Genomic DNA, 16,874 nt, shown 5'->3' with positions numbered 1-16,874 from the left:
TGAAGTACAGTATATTGTGATAAAATTGCAGGCCACACTACTGCCTAGAGAGTTTTCAGCTATACTTCTCGTGGCTGTTTATTTACCACCTCAGACAGATGCTGGCACTAAGACCGCACTCAGTCAGCTGTAAAGGAATAAGCAAACAGGAAACCACTCACCCAGAGGCGGCGGCGCTCCTAGTGGCCGGAAACTTTAATGCAGAGAAACTAAATCAGTTCTACCAAATTTCCATCAACATGTTAAATGTGCAACCAGAGGGAAAAAAAATATAGATCACCTGTACTCCACACACAGAGACTCCTACAAAGCTCTCTCCCCATCAATTGGTAAATATGACCACAATTTACCTCCTGATTCCTGCTTACAAGCAAAACATTAAGCAGGAAGCACCAGTGACTCTGTCTATGAAAAAGTGGTCAGGTGAAGCAGATGCTAACTACAGGACTGTTTTGCTATCACAGACTGGACATGTTCCAGGATTCTGCTGATGGCATTGAGGAGTACACCACATCAGTCTTTGGCTTTATTAGTAAGTGTATTGATGACGTCGTCCCCACAGTGACCGTAAGTACATACCCCACCAGCTATGGATTTACAGGCAACATTCGCCTGAGCTAAAGGGTAGAGCTGTCGCTTTCAAGGTGCGGGACTCTAACCCAGAAGCTTACAAGAAATCCTGCTATGCCCTGCGACGAACCATCAAACAGGAAAAGCGTCAATACGGGATAAGATTGATCATACTACACCGGCTCCGCCGCTCGCTCGTCTTATGTGGCAGGGCTTGCAAACTATTACAGACTACAAAGGGAAGCACAGCTGCGAGCTGCCCATTGACACTGCCCAGTGACCTGATTGAGTCTGTAACACCAACATGTTTCAAGCAGACCAACATATTCCCTGTGCCCAGAACACAAAGGGAACCTACCTAAATGAGTACAGACCCGTAGCACTCACGTCTGTTGCTATGAAGTGCTTTGAAAAGTGATAATGGCTCGCATCAACACCATTATCCCAGAACACTAGATCCACTCTAATTTGCATACCGCCCAACCAGATGCACAGATGATGCAATCTCTATTGCACTCCACACTGCCCTTCCCACCTGGACAAAAGGACCACGTATGTGAGAATGCTATTCATTGACTACAGCTCAGCGTTCAACACGATAGTACCCTCAAAGCTCATCACTAAGCTAAGGATCCTCCCTCTGCAACTGGATCCTGGACTTCCTGACGGGCCGCCCCCAGGTGGTGAGGGTAGGTAGCAACACATCTGTCACGCTGATCCTCAACACTGGAGCTCCCCAGGGGTGCATGCTCAGTCCCCTCCTGTACTCCCTGTTCACCCACGACTGCATGGCCAGGCACGACTCCAACACCATCATTAAGTTTGCAGATGACACAACAATGGTAGGCCTGATCACCGATAACGACGAGAAAGCTTATAGGGAGGAGGTCAGAGACCTGGCCGGGTGGTGCCAGAATAACAACCTATCCCTCAACTAACCAAGACTAGGGAGATGATTGTGGACTACAGGAAAAGGAGGCCTGAGAACGCCCCCATTCTCATCAACAGGTGCTGTAGTGGAGCAGGTTGAGAGCTTCAAGTTCCTTGGTGTCCACATTAACAACAAACTAGAATGGTCCAAACACACCAAGACAGTTGTGAGAGAAGGCACGACAAAGCCTATTCCCCCTCAGGAAACTAAAAATATTTGGCATGGGTCCTGAGATCCTCAAAAGGTTCTACAGCTGCAACATCGAGAGCTGACTGGGAAGCAATCACTGCCTGGTACGACAATAGCTCGGCCTCCGACTGCAAGGCACTACAGAGGGTAGTGTGTACCGCCCGTACATCACTGGGGCTAAACTGCCTGCCATCCAGGACCTCTACACCAGGCGGTGAGAGGAAGGCCCTAAAAATGGTCAAAGACCCCAGCCACCCCAGTCATAGACTGTTCTCTCTACTACCGCATGGCAAGCGGTACCGGAGTGCCAAGTCTAGGACAAAAGGCTTCTCAACAGTTTTTTACCCCCAAGCCATAAGACTCATGAACGGTAATCAAATGGCTACCCTGAATATTTGCATTGTGTGCCCCCTCAACTCCTCTTTTTTTTACGCTGCTGCTACTCTCTGTTTATCATATATGCATTGTCACTTTAAACTATACATTCATGTACATACTACCTCAATGACCAACCAGTGCTCCCGCACATTGGCTAACCGGGCTATCTGCATTGTGTCCCACCCACCACCACACCCTCTTTTACTCTATTGCTACTCTCTGTTCATCATATATGCATAGTCACTTTTAACCATATCTACATGTACATACTACCTCAATCAGCCTGACTAACCGGTGTCTGTATGTAGCCTCACTACTTTTACAGCCTCGCTACTGTATATAGCCTGTCTTTTTACTGTTGTTTTATTTCTTACCTACCTATTGTTCACCTAATACCTTTTTTTGCACTATTGGTTAGAGCCTGTAAGTAAGCATGTACAACACCTGTTGAATTCGGCGCACTTGACAATACACTTTGATTTGAAGTGCTCAAAGGCCTATGCATTTGCATAAGTTCAAATATGCGTATGGGTGTTTTTGAATTAATCATCACCGTAGAAAGCACTGTCGTTGTGTTCGCCGTTGAAACAACACCCACAACGACCATGTTTTCCACTTAGTTTCAACCTGCTGTTAAACTTCTTTCTTCAAATTGATCAATCACAGTGAGGTGAGTTTTAAAAGCAAGATACTGTTTGCTGTGATTATCGATTGCGTTTGAATTGATGTCAGGAGTGGTAAGAAGAACAATGGAGCCCTGAGTATCAGTCCATTAGCGACCCGATGGTCTTTAGCATGTTGGGTACTACCAATTTACTGTCCAGAGTGCATAAAAGGAGATTACTATGACTCAACGGTCATGCTAAATTTTTACTGTGGTCACGGTAATTAGGCTTCTCCAAGCTCTGGTGCTGCTGATGGTCATTAGCCCACCAAACGTGCTAACTGCCTGGTACTCAGCACTCTATTGTCCCTCTAATCCTCTCTGACATCAATGCAAATGTGTATAAAAATCTAATCAAACACTTCATGGGAGCCCATGAGCTCATGTTTGCGCAACATTTCTACAGGCTATGGAATTGCGTGAGGAAACAGTGATGGCTTCTATTAAAAATAGGATCTTCGGCTTCCTTTAGGCTGACTATATTTCTCAACTTCCCTAATATTAAGCACATTGTTTTGCTTTACAACAGGAATATAGCCTACCTGGCTAGCATGACAATTAAGTCCTCCATTCGCTATTTAAGTGCATAGATGACTTGTATTTTTCCCCTGTTCTGAAACCGGTGCATGATAATAGTCCATTCTAAGTCAAAACAAAATTTTCACGTATTATTTAGTATATTTTAAGACAAGATTATATTTTTTATATATATTTTTTTCACCTTTATTTAACCAGGTAGGCTAGTTGAGAACAAGTTCTCATTTACAACTGCGACCTGGCCAAGATAAAGCATAGCAGTGTGAACAGACTACACACAGTTACACATGGAGTAAACAATAAACAAGTCAATAACACAGTCGAAAAAAAGCAAAAAAAGAGTCTATATACATTGTGTGCAGAAGGCATGAGGAGGTAGGCGAATAATGACAATTTAGCAGATTAACACTGGAGTGATAAATGATCAGATGGTCATGTGCAGGAAGATATACTGGTGTGCAAAAGAAAAGTAAATAAATAAAAACAGTATGGAGATGAGGTAGGTAAATTGGGTGGGTTATTTACCACTAGACTATGTACAGCTGCAGCGATCGGTTAGCTGCTCAGATAGCAGATGTTTAAAGTTGGTGAGGGAGATAAAAGTCTCCAACTTCAGTGATTTTTGCAATTTGTTCCAGTCACAAGCAGCAGAGAACTGGAAGGAAAGGCGGCCAAATGAGGTGGTGGCTTTAGGGATGATCAGTGAGATACACCTGCTGGAGTACGTGCTACGGGTGGGTGTTGCCATCGTGACCAGTGAACTAAGATAAGGCGGAGCTTTACCTAGCATGGACTTGTAGATGACCTGGAGCCAGTGGGTCTGGAGACGAATATGTAGCGAGGACCAGCCGACTAGAGCATACAGGTCGCAGTGGTGGGTGGTATAAGGTGCTTTAGTAACAAAACGGATGGCACTGTGATAAACTGCATCCAGTTTGCTGAGAAGAGTATTGGAAGCTATTTTGTAGATGACATCGCCAAAGTCAAGGACCGGTAGAATAGTCAGTTTTACTAGGGTAAGTTTGGCAGCGTGAGTGAAGGAGACTTTGTTGCGGAATAGAAAGCCGACTCTAGATTTGATTTTAGATTGGAGATGTTTGATATGATTCTGGAAGGAGAGTTTACAGTCTAACCAGACACCTAGGTACTTATAGATGTCCACATATTCTAGGTCGGAACCATCCAGGGTGGTGATGCTAGTCGGGCATGCGGGTGCAGGCAGCGAATGGTTGAAAAGCATGCATTTGGTTTTACTAGCGTTTAAGAGCAGTTGGAAGCCACGGAAGGAGTGTTGTATGGCATTGAAGCTCGTTTGGAGGTTAGATAGCACAGTGTCCAAGGAAGGGCCAGAAGTATACAGAATGGTGTCGTCTGCGTAGAGGTGAATCAGGGAATCGCCCGCAACAAGAGCAACATCATTGATATATACAGAGAAAAGAGTCGGCCCGAGAATTGAACCCTGTGGCACCCCCATAGAGACTGCCAGAGGACCGGACAACATGCCCTCCGATTTGACACACTGAACTCTGTCTGCAAAGTAGTTGGTGAACCAGGCAAGGCAGTCATTAGAAAAACCGAGGCTACTGAGTCTGCCGATAAGAATATGGTGATTGACAGAGTCGAAAGCCTTGGCCAGGTCGATGAAGATGGCTGCACAGTACTGTATTTTATCGATGGCGGTTAGATCGTTTAGTACCTTGAGCGTGGCTGAGGTGCACCCGTGACCGGCTCGGAAACCAGATTGCACAGCGGAGAAGGTACGGTGGGATTCGAGATGGTCAGTGATCTGTTTGTTGACCAGGCTTTCGAAGACCTTCGATAGGCAGGGCAGGATGGATATAGGTCTGTAACAGTTTGGGTCCAGGGTGTCTCCCCCTTTGAAAAGGGGGATGACTGCGGCAGCTTTCCAATCCTTGGGGATCTCAGACGATATGAAAGAGAGGTTGAACAGGCTGGTAATAGGGGTTGCGACAATGGAGGTGGATAGTTTCAGAAATAGAGGGTCCAGATTGTCAAGACCAGCTGATTTGTACGGGTCCAGATTTTGCAGCTCTTTCAGAACATCTGCTATCTGGATTTGGGTAAAGGAGAAGCTGGGGAGGCTTGGGTGAGTAGCTGCGGGGGGGGGGGGGGGGGGGGGGGGGGGGGGGGGGGGGGCAGAGCTGTTGGCCAAGAATAGTCTGATGGATGACTATATTAGCCTATCACTTGTCAATGATATATTATCATTTGTGAGTGATGCCCAGCTTGTGTAGGCAAGTAAGGCAAGAAACAGCGCATGCCTTTTTCTTACGACGTATTCACATCATAGTCTCACACCTCATGTAGCCTAGTCCACAGGCCTATATGTTTTTGATAACGTTTATATCACAACTAAGTGGCCAAATAACTAATTGAAATTAAGAACATTAATCTGCTTTACAACCAGTCCAGAGCCTAACTGGCATCCTTAGGCGGCGCGTGAGTTTCAGGTTTTGAGGAAGATCATTTTCACCATAAAAATGCACCTTTATAATAAAGCATTACATGCATAATAGCATTTGTGGTCACTTTTGAGAATGGTGGTTTCCCGCTAATTGATTGCAATTAGGAACATTCGCACATAGCCTACTGCCGTTTGTGCATTACTGCACTTAGAATGTGAAGAAAAAGCCTAATCGTTTATGAACATTTTAAGCTAAACATTATGATCTGTTGCATCAGCCTCATTGCTTTTGACATTTTTTTTTTTATGCGAGTGGTTCTATTAATTTGAGTTTTGAATATTTCGTTCTCACACTGAAGGATAAATTGACCAATAGAATAGGTCAACTTTACACTATGGGGGATAGTAGATTGACATAGGCTAGTGCTTTTGCTGTTTGTTAGGCCTACTCACCTTGTTGGCTGACGAAAGTAAATGTGGACAGTTCTTCCAATATCTTCAATATGCACCTCGGGAACTCGATAAGAAGGACTCAATCAGTTGAGTCCCCGATGTGCCTGGCAGATGCCTCTGTGAGAAGAATCTGATCACGTGAGAAGAATCTGATCACGTGAGAAGCATTGGTTGATAAGAATTTAGATATCTGAGAGCCATGTGAGTGAGAGGTGCTTTGGAACATGCAACTGGGAGAAGGGAATTATACATATTATATTCAGCCTAAGGGCACTACGGCATGCATTTCTTTAGGGGCCATTATGGCAACACTAGGAGGATGCCGCCAGGAAATTCGAGGCATTATCAAGTGCTTGTCAAATTGTGAATGAGAGACTGATGAAGAGTGTACACGAAACAAAGCAGAGCTCATGCCTTTAATGCAACTTTTTTCAAATCATCATTAGAGTTGCATCATGCAGCCTCAGAATGTATAAAACATCTAAACATATAGCCCAACGTTTGTATCACAACCACAGTTGCATAAATAACTCTAAATTAAGCAAATAGGAGGACCTGTTTCTTTGTTAACCCCTCAACACAGAATAGCTGCATGTGAGCACTCCCTTTAAATCGTTTGGAGAAACATCCTTCCTATTTAATTTAGCTATGTTCAATTGCATTCTTCATGCTATAAAATAATGCCACAGAATTCTAAGCAAATCTTGTCTGCTAAGTGAACTAGTGTAGCTCACAGCCATTTGGCATAGCCAGATCAGGGCCTAACATAAGGATACCTCAGAGGATACCTATTCCGTTCTTCGGAAATAGACTACATTTTCTTCCTCTCATGTTTCTTTAGACCTGTGGAAAATAAATAATGGAATTATTGTGATGGTGTAGGCAATATTACATGGATTTATTCAACTTTTTAAAATGAAAATGTTCCAAAGGTCTGCATAGGTGTCTTTTAGGCTATACGTGGAAGCCAGGAGATGCTAAGTGTGTTTATGTTAATTAACGGTCAATTACCGTGAAACCGGCAGTTATTTGCTTGACAATCACTGGCGGACAAATTTTCATGACCACCACAGCCCTAGTTATGACTCATGACAACTGGTGTGGCGGCAATACAGTAGGCTAAACTTGCAATTAGTGTGTGATGTACACTATTTCTGTTCATGGTAGGCCTGCTGATCTACTTCTGAGCTGACTAACCGTTAGAAGTCGCTCTCTAGTGAGAAAGAAGAGGAGAAGCTGAAAAATAAGTGGATCTGCTGTCTCGACCTCTCGACCTCTGAATGTTCGGCTATGAAAAGCCAACTGACATTTACTCCTGAGGTACTGACCTGTTGCACACAATATAACCACTGTGATTATTATTTGACCCTGCTGGTCATCTATGAACGTTTGACTACTCGAGGCTGTAATCACTGCCATAGGGGCTTCTACAAAGTACTGAGTAAATGGTCTGAAAACTTATGTAAATGTGATATTTCAATTATTTATTTGTAATGCATTTTCTAACATTTCTCTAAAGCTGTTTTTGCTTTGTCATTATCGGGTATTGTGTGTAGATTGATGAGGAAAAAATACAATTGAATCAATATTAGAATAAGGCTGTAATGTAACAAAATGTGGAAAAAGTGAAGGGGTCTGAATACTTTCCAAATGCACGGTTTTCAACTCTGTATTGAACTCAATGGTCATGACTGTTACATTACCTGCAGTACACTTCATGTCTGACAGGGGGAGTAAGTGCATCTGTTTCTGTTAGATTGTAATCAGTGTCAGCAAAAGTTTGAAGTTACACAGATACATTACTGCATTGTTATCAAAACATACTTCTTAGTATGATTGATCAATACTAGGAAATCTTAAACAAACCTAATGAATTTTTCAATACCCATCCATTCATTGATTTCCCTGAAGTGTTTTTGTAGACACACCAATACCAATCAAGGAATCATTTTACTAACCACACATCTATAGGGTGTATGTGTATGTGTATGTGTATGTGTATGTGTATGTGTATGTGTATGTGTATGTGTATGTGTGTGTGTGTGTTTGTGTCCTATTAGTAACAACAGATTCAGCAGCAGCCCAAGAAGAGAATCCCTCCCCTTCTTCCTGTGTGAATGTTTGGTTGACAGGCAGAAATTCCTAATGCTGACAAGGCAAAAGTGACATTACACAATTGTTTAGAAACAATGTATTGATTAGTGTGTTTTCTGTGTGTTTTGATTTAGTGGGTTTAAAATGTATTATCAATGTTTAAAAGGAAAACAAAAGGAGAATGTGCAGAAGAGGTAGGAAAACACTGAAAGGCTTGTAAGACACATTTCAAATGAAATTGGAATGATTATTTACACAAACAAATGATTTACAAGCCCATCAGAACTTTCTTGACACAGCAGAGTATCACACAATAACTCATCAGTATCTAAAGAATGCAGATCATCTTAATATTTGAGCTAGATAAATGTAGGTTAATTTGTTCATTCTCTCAACTTCATTATTATTTGAATCTATCATATTAGGACATGGTTGAACAAACACTGAAGCTGTTGTATGCTTCACAGAGCAGGAACATATGTGGCGTTTGTTGTTGGCCACTCAGTTTCAGGTACTAGACTACATGTAACCGTTCTTCCTATATTCATGTCATTACTGTTCAATGAACATGTTTAGCATTTTTTTCTGGTTATTTCTTTGTCATTGCTGTATAAGTAATCAGCGTGCCATGCTCTCATCTCCTCCGCGCCCCGCACATGATGAGAGAACTGTTACAAAGTAACCGAAGATGAAAAAATGGTAAGGGAAACTGACTCGATGTTACAATGTGTCTTTCTGCCCTTTTGCTTCCCAGTAAATCTAATCAACTCACTAAAGATGATTAATCAAATTTGATGTTTTATCTTTACGGAGTCGATGAAAACGGTCAAGTGGTCAGGAATCGCATGCTGGGATATTTACACCGGGCGGGACCTGAGATCTTTAAATGATCTTTCAGCGGGCCGGCAGTTTGAGATACCGTCCCCTTTCAGCCAATCACAAGCCAGCCCCCACCACTATAGGACATATAGCTGGCTGTATAAAGTGTCGTGTCTTGTTCACTGACTACACAACAACAGCAGCAGAAATCATCACCCTGCTACTGCAAATTGACGGGAAAAAGTAAGTACTGCTTTCCATTCTGCTCTTTGTACAGTGTTAGGATCTTGGGTTATGGACATTTACATTTACCAGGGGCATTTGCTCTTTGATTTAATTGATACAGAAAGACAATATTAGTCTACCGTTTCTGATGTTGCTTTTTCTCCCGGCTGTTACCAAACTTTTCCTCGAATATTTCTATCACATAAAGTAATTGATATCAATTTATTTAATTTGGAATACCGGTAGTGTAGTATCCTAGTTCCATATGTTTAATATTTTTTCTTGTGTCAAGCGGAAGGTAGTTTGGAAGGGGGCATTTTTTGTTTTATTCTCACAAACCACATTTCCATCCAACGGTTGTATAGCAAGTAAAGTACATGTCGGATAAAAGTAATGACACACCTGATGGAAACAATTTTTCTGTTAACTTTCCAAATGTCGACAACACAAAATACGCTAGACTAGGTGGAGTCTTTTGTGTCAGTAAAATTAATTATGTGATTGTTGGTGAATATAATAACCATCATATCGAAGTAAACTTGGAGTAGTAGTGTGGACCTCACTTTACTACTCGTTGGGAAAGCATGCAGTTTATTAGGCTGCAGATTAAATACATTATGATGAATTAACTTCACAGGATGGTGAAAGTGCAAGGTGATGTGTTTGTGAACCCTAGGTTGAATTAAAACCATAGCTGCTGATGACTTCACAAGTGCTTTATTGGCGTAAATATTACAATTGATATGACTTATAAAGGATGGTTAAATTAAATTTTCTCTGTTAAAGCTACCCTGTGGAATGACTTCATAGTAACAGCAATTTTTTAATAAAAATAAATAAATGTTAATTTAAAAACAAATTAAATTGAGATTTTTCAATCATTCACAAGATACCAGATTGGTAGTAGTCAGTGACATGTCAAAGCTAAACTGGCCTTGGTTAAAACACTGGATGGGAGACCAAATGGATAGCTGTAGATCAACTCTCCAGTAGGAGGTGCTGCCCAGACTTTTTGTTGTTGTATATAACTTTGACGATCTGCCATTCTTTCAAAGGTACAAATTTAACATTTTATGCTATATAGCTTCTTTACACTGAAAATACAAGGCTGACTGAGCTCTGCTCTCTCTCTCTCTCCACAGCTGTTTGACCATGATGTCCCTGTACTTGGCAGTGTTGGTGCTCTGTATGAGTGCTGTGTTTGCGGCCCCTATGTTTGACTCTCAGTTGGAGGGCCACTGGCACTTGTGGAAGAACTGGCACAGCAAGAACTACCATGAGGTGGGTGTTTAAGCACAAGTAGAGGAGCACATAGCTACCAACGAGTGGAGGCTGGTGGGATGAGCTATAGGAGGATGGGCTTATTGTAAAGGCTGGAATGGAATTATTGGAATGGTATCAAACATTTAGAAACCACGTTTGACTCAGTTCCATTACAGCCAGTACAATGAGCCTGTCCTCCTTTGACTCCTCCCACCATCCTCCACTGCTCTCAACAAGGGGCTCAATCAAATTGATCAATTGGTGCATACATGTAGCTGTAAATTACACCTATGTATCATTAATTGCATGGATTGTGCACATAGTTCTGTTACAGTATATGATTGTGTATATTTTCTCACTGTTTTTCACTCATTGTTACAGAGCGAGGAGGGCTGGAGAAGGATGGTTTGGGAAAAGAACCTGAAAAAGATTGAGATGCACAACCTGGACCACTCTATGGGAAAACTCTCCTATCGTCTGGGCATGAACCAATTTGGTGACATGGTAAGAAGAATCACCTTGCTGAGCAGTGCTTGACATGGATGAAATGGGTGCCGCTACTCATTCTGGGGGCCTGTACTGTATATATTTATATCCAGGTACACTGCAGGACTTTTGAGCTAATATTCTATGAGGTGCAGGAACTAAAGCAGTGGAAATTTTCAGGTGCTGATATCAGTTCCAGTGAACTTCTGTCCTAGTCTGTTGCTGAGACATTTTACTGTGGAGCAGGAGCTACTTTTCAGCAGCTCTTTCCCATACTGTGTGTGTGCTATAGCTGGATCTTTTTGTTGCCATGCCATAGATTTGCTAAAGCACATACAGTATGAAATATTTCACAGGCACAGGTGTCAGCGTTGACAATGAAAGCAGGAATGTATTCAGACTCGCAGGTTAGGTTTCTTCAACTATCAAGCAGGAATGGAATAGTTATCCCGAGAAGAGAATTGAAACTTACTCATAGTCTTTTAAAGATGCACACAGGATTTATGGCTAAGTGCACCTTTTAAAACAGTCCTAAGATGTAAAAAAAATACATTTCCCATTCAGATGGTAAATTACAAACCACATCTTGCCAGGGAAGACAACATGTTCTGTTTCTTTCCTCCCTAGACCAACGAAGAGTTCGGGCAGCTCATGAACGGCTACAAGCAGACGACTGAGAGGAAGTACAAGGGCTCTCTTTTCATGGAACCCAATTACCTGCAGGCCCCTGAAGCCGTGGACTGGAGAGAGAAGGGCTACGTCACTCCCATCAAGAACCAGGTGAGACCTGAATCACTCATGAGTCATGACTCATCCATACACTGCTGTGTCACTAAATAAGGTTTTACTTCCAGAGAACTATCTGGCTTGTTTGCATGCTGTTTACCATGATTGTAATTTACAGCATCCAGAAGATAAGGCGGCAAATTGCGCATACATATTGTTATATATGTATTTATTACTAGCGTCAGTGTTTTCTTGCATGAAAAAGTAACAAGATGTTTAACAACCTTTACCCCCTCAGTGCTCATGTGGGTCTTGCTGGGCGTTCAGTTCCACCGGAGCCATAGAGGGCCAGCAATTCAGGAAGACTGGCAATCTGGTGTCTCTGAGTGAACAGAACTTGATGGACTGCTCCAGACCCCAGGGCAACGAGGGCTGTAATGGGGGTCTCATGGACTTGGCGTTCCAGTATGTAAAGGACAACGGCGGCCTGGACACAGAGGCGTCCTACCCCTATGTGGGCAAGGTAAGGCTCTGTGTTCTATTAGTCTGAATTAAAATATAATAGGGTGTGAAGATGCATTTATTAAAAGTAAGGCCCTGTTCTTTTAGCCTGGTACCAGATCATGCGGTTTTTACTGTCGATCTGGAATGACTTACAACTTCAACTTAGAAAATTTGAGTTTCCACTTCATTACAGTGGGATTTGTCTCCAAGAATGACCGACTTGCTTGAATATTTGGAATATGTTGTTTTTGACTAATCATGGCCATTGTTCTTCCCTGGTAAACTCAGGATGATGATATTTGCCACTACCGACCAGAGTTCAGTGCTGTCAATGAAACTGGCTTTGTGGACATCCCCAGTGGCAAAGAACACGCTCTGATGACGGCTGTGGCGTCTGTCGGCCCCATCGCTGTCGCCATCGATGCCAGCCACGAATCCTTCCAGTTCTACCAGTCTGGTGAGTAGCAGTTAGCGGTTCAACTTAAATTACGTGTAACATTATTTGCAAGGATTGGATTCCCTACATTCTATTTTTTTGAGGTAGCAGTGATCTGTACTGGTCTATTGTCCTGTTCACCGTGTACAAATGGTGTTGTCTTTGAAGCAAATTGTGACCAATATTTCTAACTAGTTACTAGCTAAGTAACCAACTATTATGTTTGAGATCAGGTGATTTTACATACTGATACGGAGTTGTATCTTAGCCCACTAATTTAACTATGTCCTCTCCCTGTAGGGATCTATTATGAGGAGAAGTGCAGCAGTGAGGAGCTTGACCATGGAGTTCTGGTGGTGGGATACGGTTTTGAAGGAGAGGATGTAGATGGCAAGAAATTCTGGATTGTCAAGAACAGGTACAGTACACAGTATCTTCCTAGGATGTTTGTTGTTTGTTACGTCACCGCTACGGGATTGGTTGATTCCCTCATCGGGGAATATGCCTCTCTTGTCCTGATACTATGGTCTAAGTCATACATTTCTCTAAAGCAGCAGTGAATCTATAATTTCCTACTAACTAGAACTGTGGGACTAACATGTTTTGTCTCTTCCTCAGCTGGAGCGAGAAATGGGGAGACAAAGGCTACATCTACATGGCCAAAGACAGGAAGAACCACTGTGGCATCGCCACGGCAGCCAGCTACCCACTGGTCTAGTGTTCTGTAAGTTCTCGAACACTAGACCCAGAGTTTTAGTTTTAGAGATGTTTGACGAATGTTCTGAAAAAAAGGGCAATGTCGACTGCAGTGCTGCCTTAACTAAGTCTGTGAAATGCGCGAGAGAAACCTGCTGCATGGGTTTTAAAGAAACACTGTTTTAGGGAAATTATGAAAATTCTACCTATTTTGTTTTATACTTGATTTTATGTGTGTTGGTGCGATTGTATGTGTGTGTATAGTTCTATTTGAGATAAGCATTCCGTTTATTTGTAACTTTACTTGATGAGGCCAGCTAACCTACATTCTCTAGCACATGTCAATTTGTGCTTACAGTTTACAACACTGTTGTAGACACAGGATATATATATATATATATCTATTCCTGAGGTACAGTTGATATACCGTCTATTTTTAACTGGCGCGTTCTCTGTGGAGCTGAGAGCAACAACCACTGAATGATAAGACATTGACAAAGACTAGAGCTCTGAAATGACTGAGTTTGTTTCTGAAAGTGAGGGACAAAAAGAGAACGGTACACCTGGGTTTGTTTCCTCCACTGCTTTTTTTATCTGCAGCTAGTGTTTGCGTAAAGGTGTTGAATGGTAATGCCTAGACAAGAGCCTAGTGATGGAGAGACTGATATGCCTCCGGGTGGTGAGAGGAGATGTATAACATTCTAACAAACACATGTAGATGAGTTCAAATTGTGTTTAATAATAATAAACTACATTCATCAATCTGACTCCATTATCATGTGACTAACGGCTATAGATCATAAATGTACACTGGTGAATCTAGCCCGCTTGTGAGTCTACACATTATCACTCAGATGCTATAATTACATTTGTTCTAAGATAATTGATTATTAAGAGGCTTATGCGCTGTCTATAGCACCCATCGGCCAAGCTTTAATTGATCTAGTTGATCTTAGACCAAGATGTAAAGTACCAATGTGTAATCCAATGTGTATAGTGTACATAACATTTACCATTAGAATTCATTAAATATGAGCACAACTGTAGTCAAAAGATCGGTTTACCAATGACTCCACTAATTTATGAGCTTATATTCAATCAAAGAATGGCTCTGTAAAACGAGGACTGCATTTACTCAATTCAACTAACAGGATGTATTACTCACAAAACAATTGACACAAACGATTACAGTGTAGGCTACATACAACACATGATACAGAGAGTGGGATGAATAAACAAAAGGCAGGACCAAGTGATGCACAAAAACAGGCTTCAGAATGCAGAGGAACATTTTACAGTGTCTGTGTTCAATGCTACTTTGATATTGCAACCACACAACTCAAACGCCGGTTCACCAGTATGAATGAAATCGCAACCCTCTTTCTTTGATTGAGCCATCAAGAACTGTTGTCCGCTAAAGATTATAATCTGTTTGCATCTGCCAGTTAATAATAATAATAATAAAAAATTAGATTGAATTATACTGAACAAAAATATAAATGGTATAAAATGGTATAAAAAATATTAAATATAAATATAAATCCAACAATTTCATTGATTTTACTGAATAACAGTTCATGTGAGGAAATCAGTCAATTGAAATAAATTCATTAGGCCCTAATCTATGGATTTCACATGACTGGGAATACAGATATGCATCTGTTGGTCACAGATACCTTAAAAAAATGGGCCTCACAATGGGCCTCAGGATCTCATCACAGTGTTTTGTGCATTCAAATTGCCATGGATAAAATGCAATTGTGTTCGTTGTCCGTAGCTTATGTCTGCCCATACCATGAGAGTAAATACAGACTGATGTATTGATAAAAGTCCTCTTATCCGAGAGAGATTATCAAAACGTCACTCTAGGGTAAGCCTACACGAAACACAGCCCTTATTTGAGCTGTTTCTAAAATCCCATATGGGAAAATAATGGTGGAAAAACGATTGGAACCATTTCCCTGTTTGACCGCTAGGTTTTATGGGTATTATGACTCATACTGTGGTGCTCTGTTTGTGTAGGCTATTAGCCAGACAAAACCATCTGAGTGCTTTGTAACTTCTAGGTTAGACTACTGCAATGCTCTACTTTCCGGCTACCCGGATAAAGCACTAAATAAACTTCAGTTAGTGCTAAATACGGCTGCTAGAATCCTGACTAGAACCAAAAAATGTTATCATATTACTCCAGTGTTAGCCTCCCTACACTGGCTTCCTGTCAAGGCAAGGGCTGATTTCAAGGTTTTACTGGTAACCTACAAAGCATTATATGGGCTTGCTCCTACCTATCTCTCTGATTTGGTCCTGCCGTACATACCTACACCTACGCTACGTCACAAGACGCAGGCCTCCTAATTGTCCCTAGAATTTCTAAGCAAACAGCTGGAGGCAGGGCTTTCTCCTATAGAGCTCAATTTTTATGGATGAAGATGGATGGAGCCAAATACAGGACCATTCTGGAAGAAAACCTGATGGATTCTGCAAAAGACCTGAGACTGGGACGGAGATTTGTCTTCCAACAAGACAATGATCCAAAACATAAAGCAAAATCTACAATGGAATGGTTCAAAAATAAACATATCCAGGTGTTAGAATGGCCAAGTCAAAGTCCAGACCTGAATCCAATCGAGAATCTGTGGAAAGAACTGAAAACTGCTGTTCACAAATGCTCTCCATCCAACCTCACTGAGCTCGAGCTGTTTTGCAAGGAGGAATGGGAAAACATTTCAGTCTCTCGATGTGCAAAACTGATAGAGACATACCCCAAGCGACTTACAGCTGTAATCACAGCAAAAGGTGGCGCTACAAAGTATTAACTTAAGGGGGCTGAATAATTTTGCACGCCCAATTTTTCAGTTTTTGTTTGTTAAAAAAGTTTGAAATATCCAATAAATGTCGTTCCACTTCATGATTGTGTCCCACTTGTTGTTGATTCTTCACAAAAAAATACAGTTTTATATCTTTATGTTTGAAGCCTGAAATGTGGCAAAAGATCGCAAAGTTCAAGGGGCCCCGAATACTTTCACAAGGCACTGTATGATTAATGAAAGTTTCAATTTTATAGCATTTTATTTGAATCTGGCGCTCTGCATTTCCCCTGGCAATTGGCCAGTTGAGACGCTAGCGTCTCCCCTATCCTCAAGAGGTTTTTAAGGGGTGAGCGGAGCCTGCCTCTCAGGAAGCTGGTCGACCTGTGCGGTGGGAGTTATCTCCTCCATAGGTTCTTCATGTAGACCACTTTCATGCTCCAAAGCAGTTTCCGGTCCTTGGCTCAAATGATGGCTGAAACGTATAGTTGATCCATCAACACTTTGCGCTCTGGTGGGCTTGCCCTTTGATGTCGGAAACTTGACCACATAATGCTTAAGATAACCAGGTGCTTGCCTGGTTCTTCTGGTGCTGCTGGTGGTTGAGGATGAAGCCATTGTTGCTTTAGGATTAGCTCCTGAATATTCCTTTGTTCCAAGACCTTTTCCTC

General features: G+C 41.8%; 1 protein-coding gene across 1 annotated transcript; it reads left to right on the top strand.

Moving 5' to 3' along the window:
* The first annotated feature begins 9,197 nt into the window (after positions 1 to 9,197).
* Positions 9,198 to 14,158, top strand: LOC116366038 (cathepsin L1-like). The gene is made up of 8 exons (XM_031818342.1): positions 9,198 to 9,303; positions 10,428 to 10,566; positions 10,930 to 11,052; positions 11,662 to 11,814; positions 12,059 to 12,283; positions 12,553 to 12,721; positions 13,001 to 13,118; positions 13,319 to 14,158. Exons 2-8 carry the CDS (start codon positions 10,438 to 10,440, stop codon positions 13,416 to 13,418), a joined length of 1,017 nt encoding a protein of 338 aa, XP_031674202.1. The 5' UTR covers positions 9,198 to 9,303; positions 10,428 to 10,437; the 3' UTR covers positions 13,419 to 14,158.
* Positions 14,159 to 16,874: the final 2,716 nt, after the last annotated feature.

This window comes from Oncorhynchus kisutch, unplaced genomic scaffold, assembly GCF_002021735.2.
Source record: "Oncorhynchus kisutch isolate 150728-3 unplaced genomic scaffold, Okis_V2 scaffold1343, whole genome shotgun sequence".
NCBI classification, from domain to species: Eukaryota; Metazoa; Chordata; class Actinopteri; order Salmoniformes; family Salmonidae; genus Oncorhynchus; species Oncorhynchus kisutch.
The sequence above is the reverse complement of the archived record's forward strand: the minus strand, read 5'-3'. Positions and strand labels throughout refer to the sequence as shown.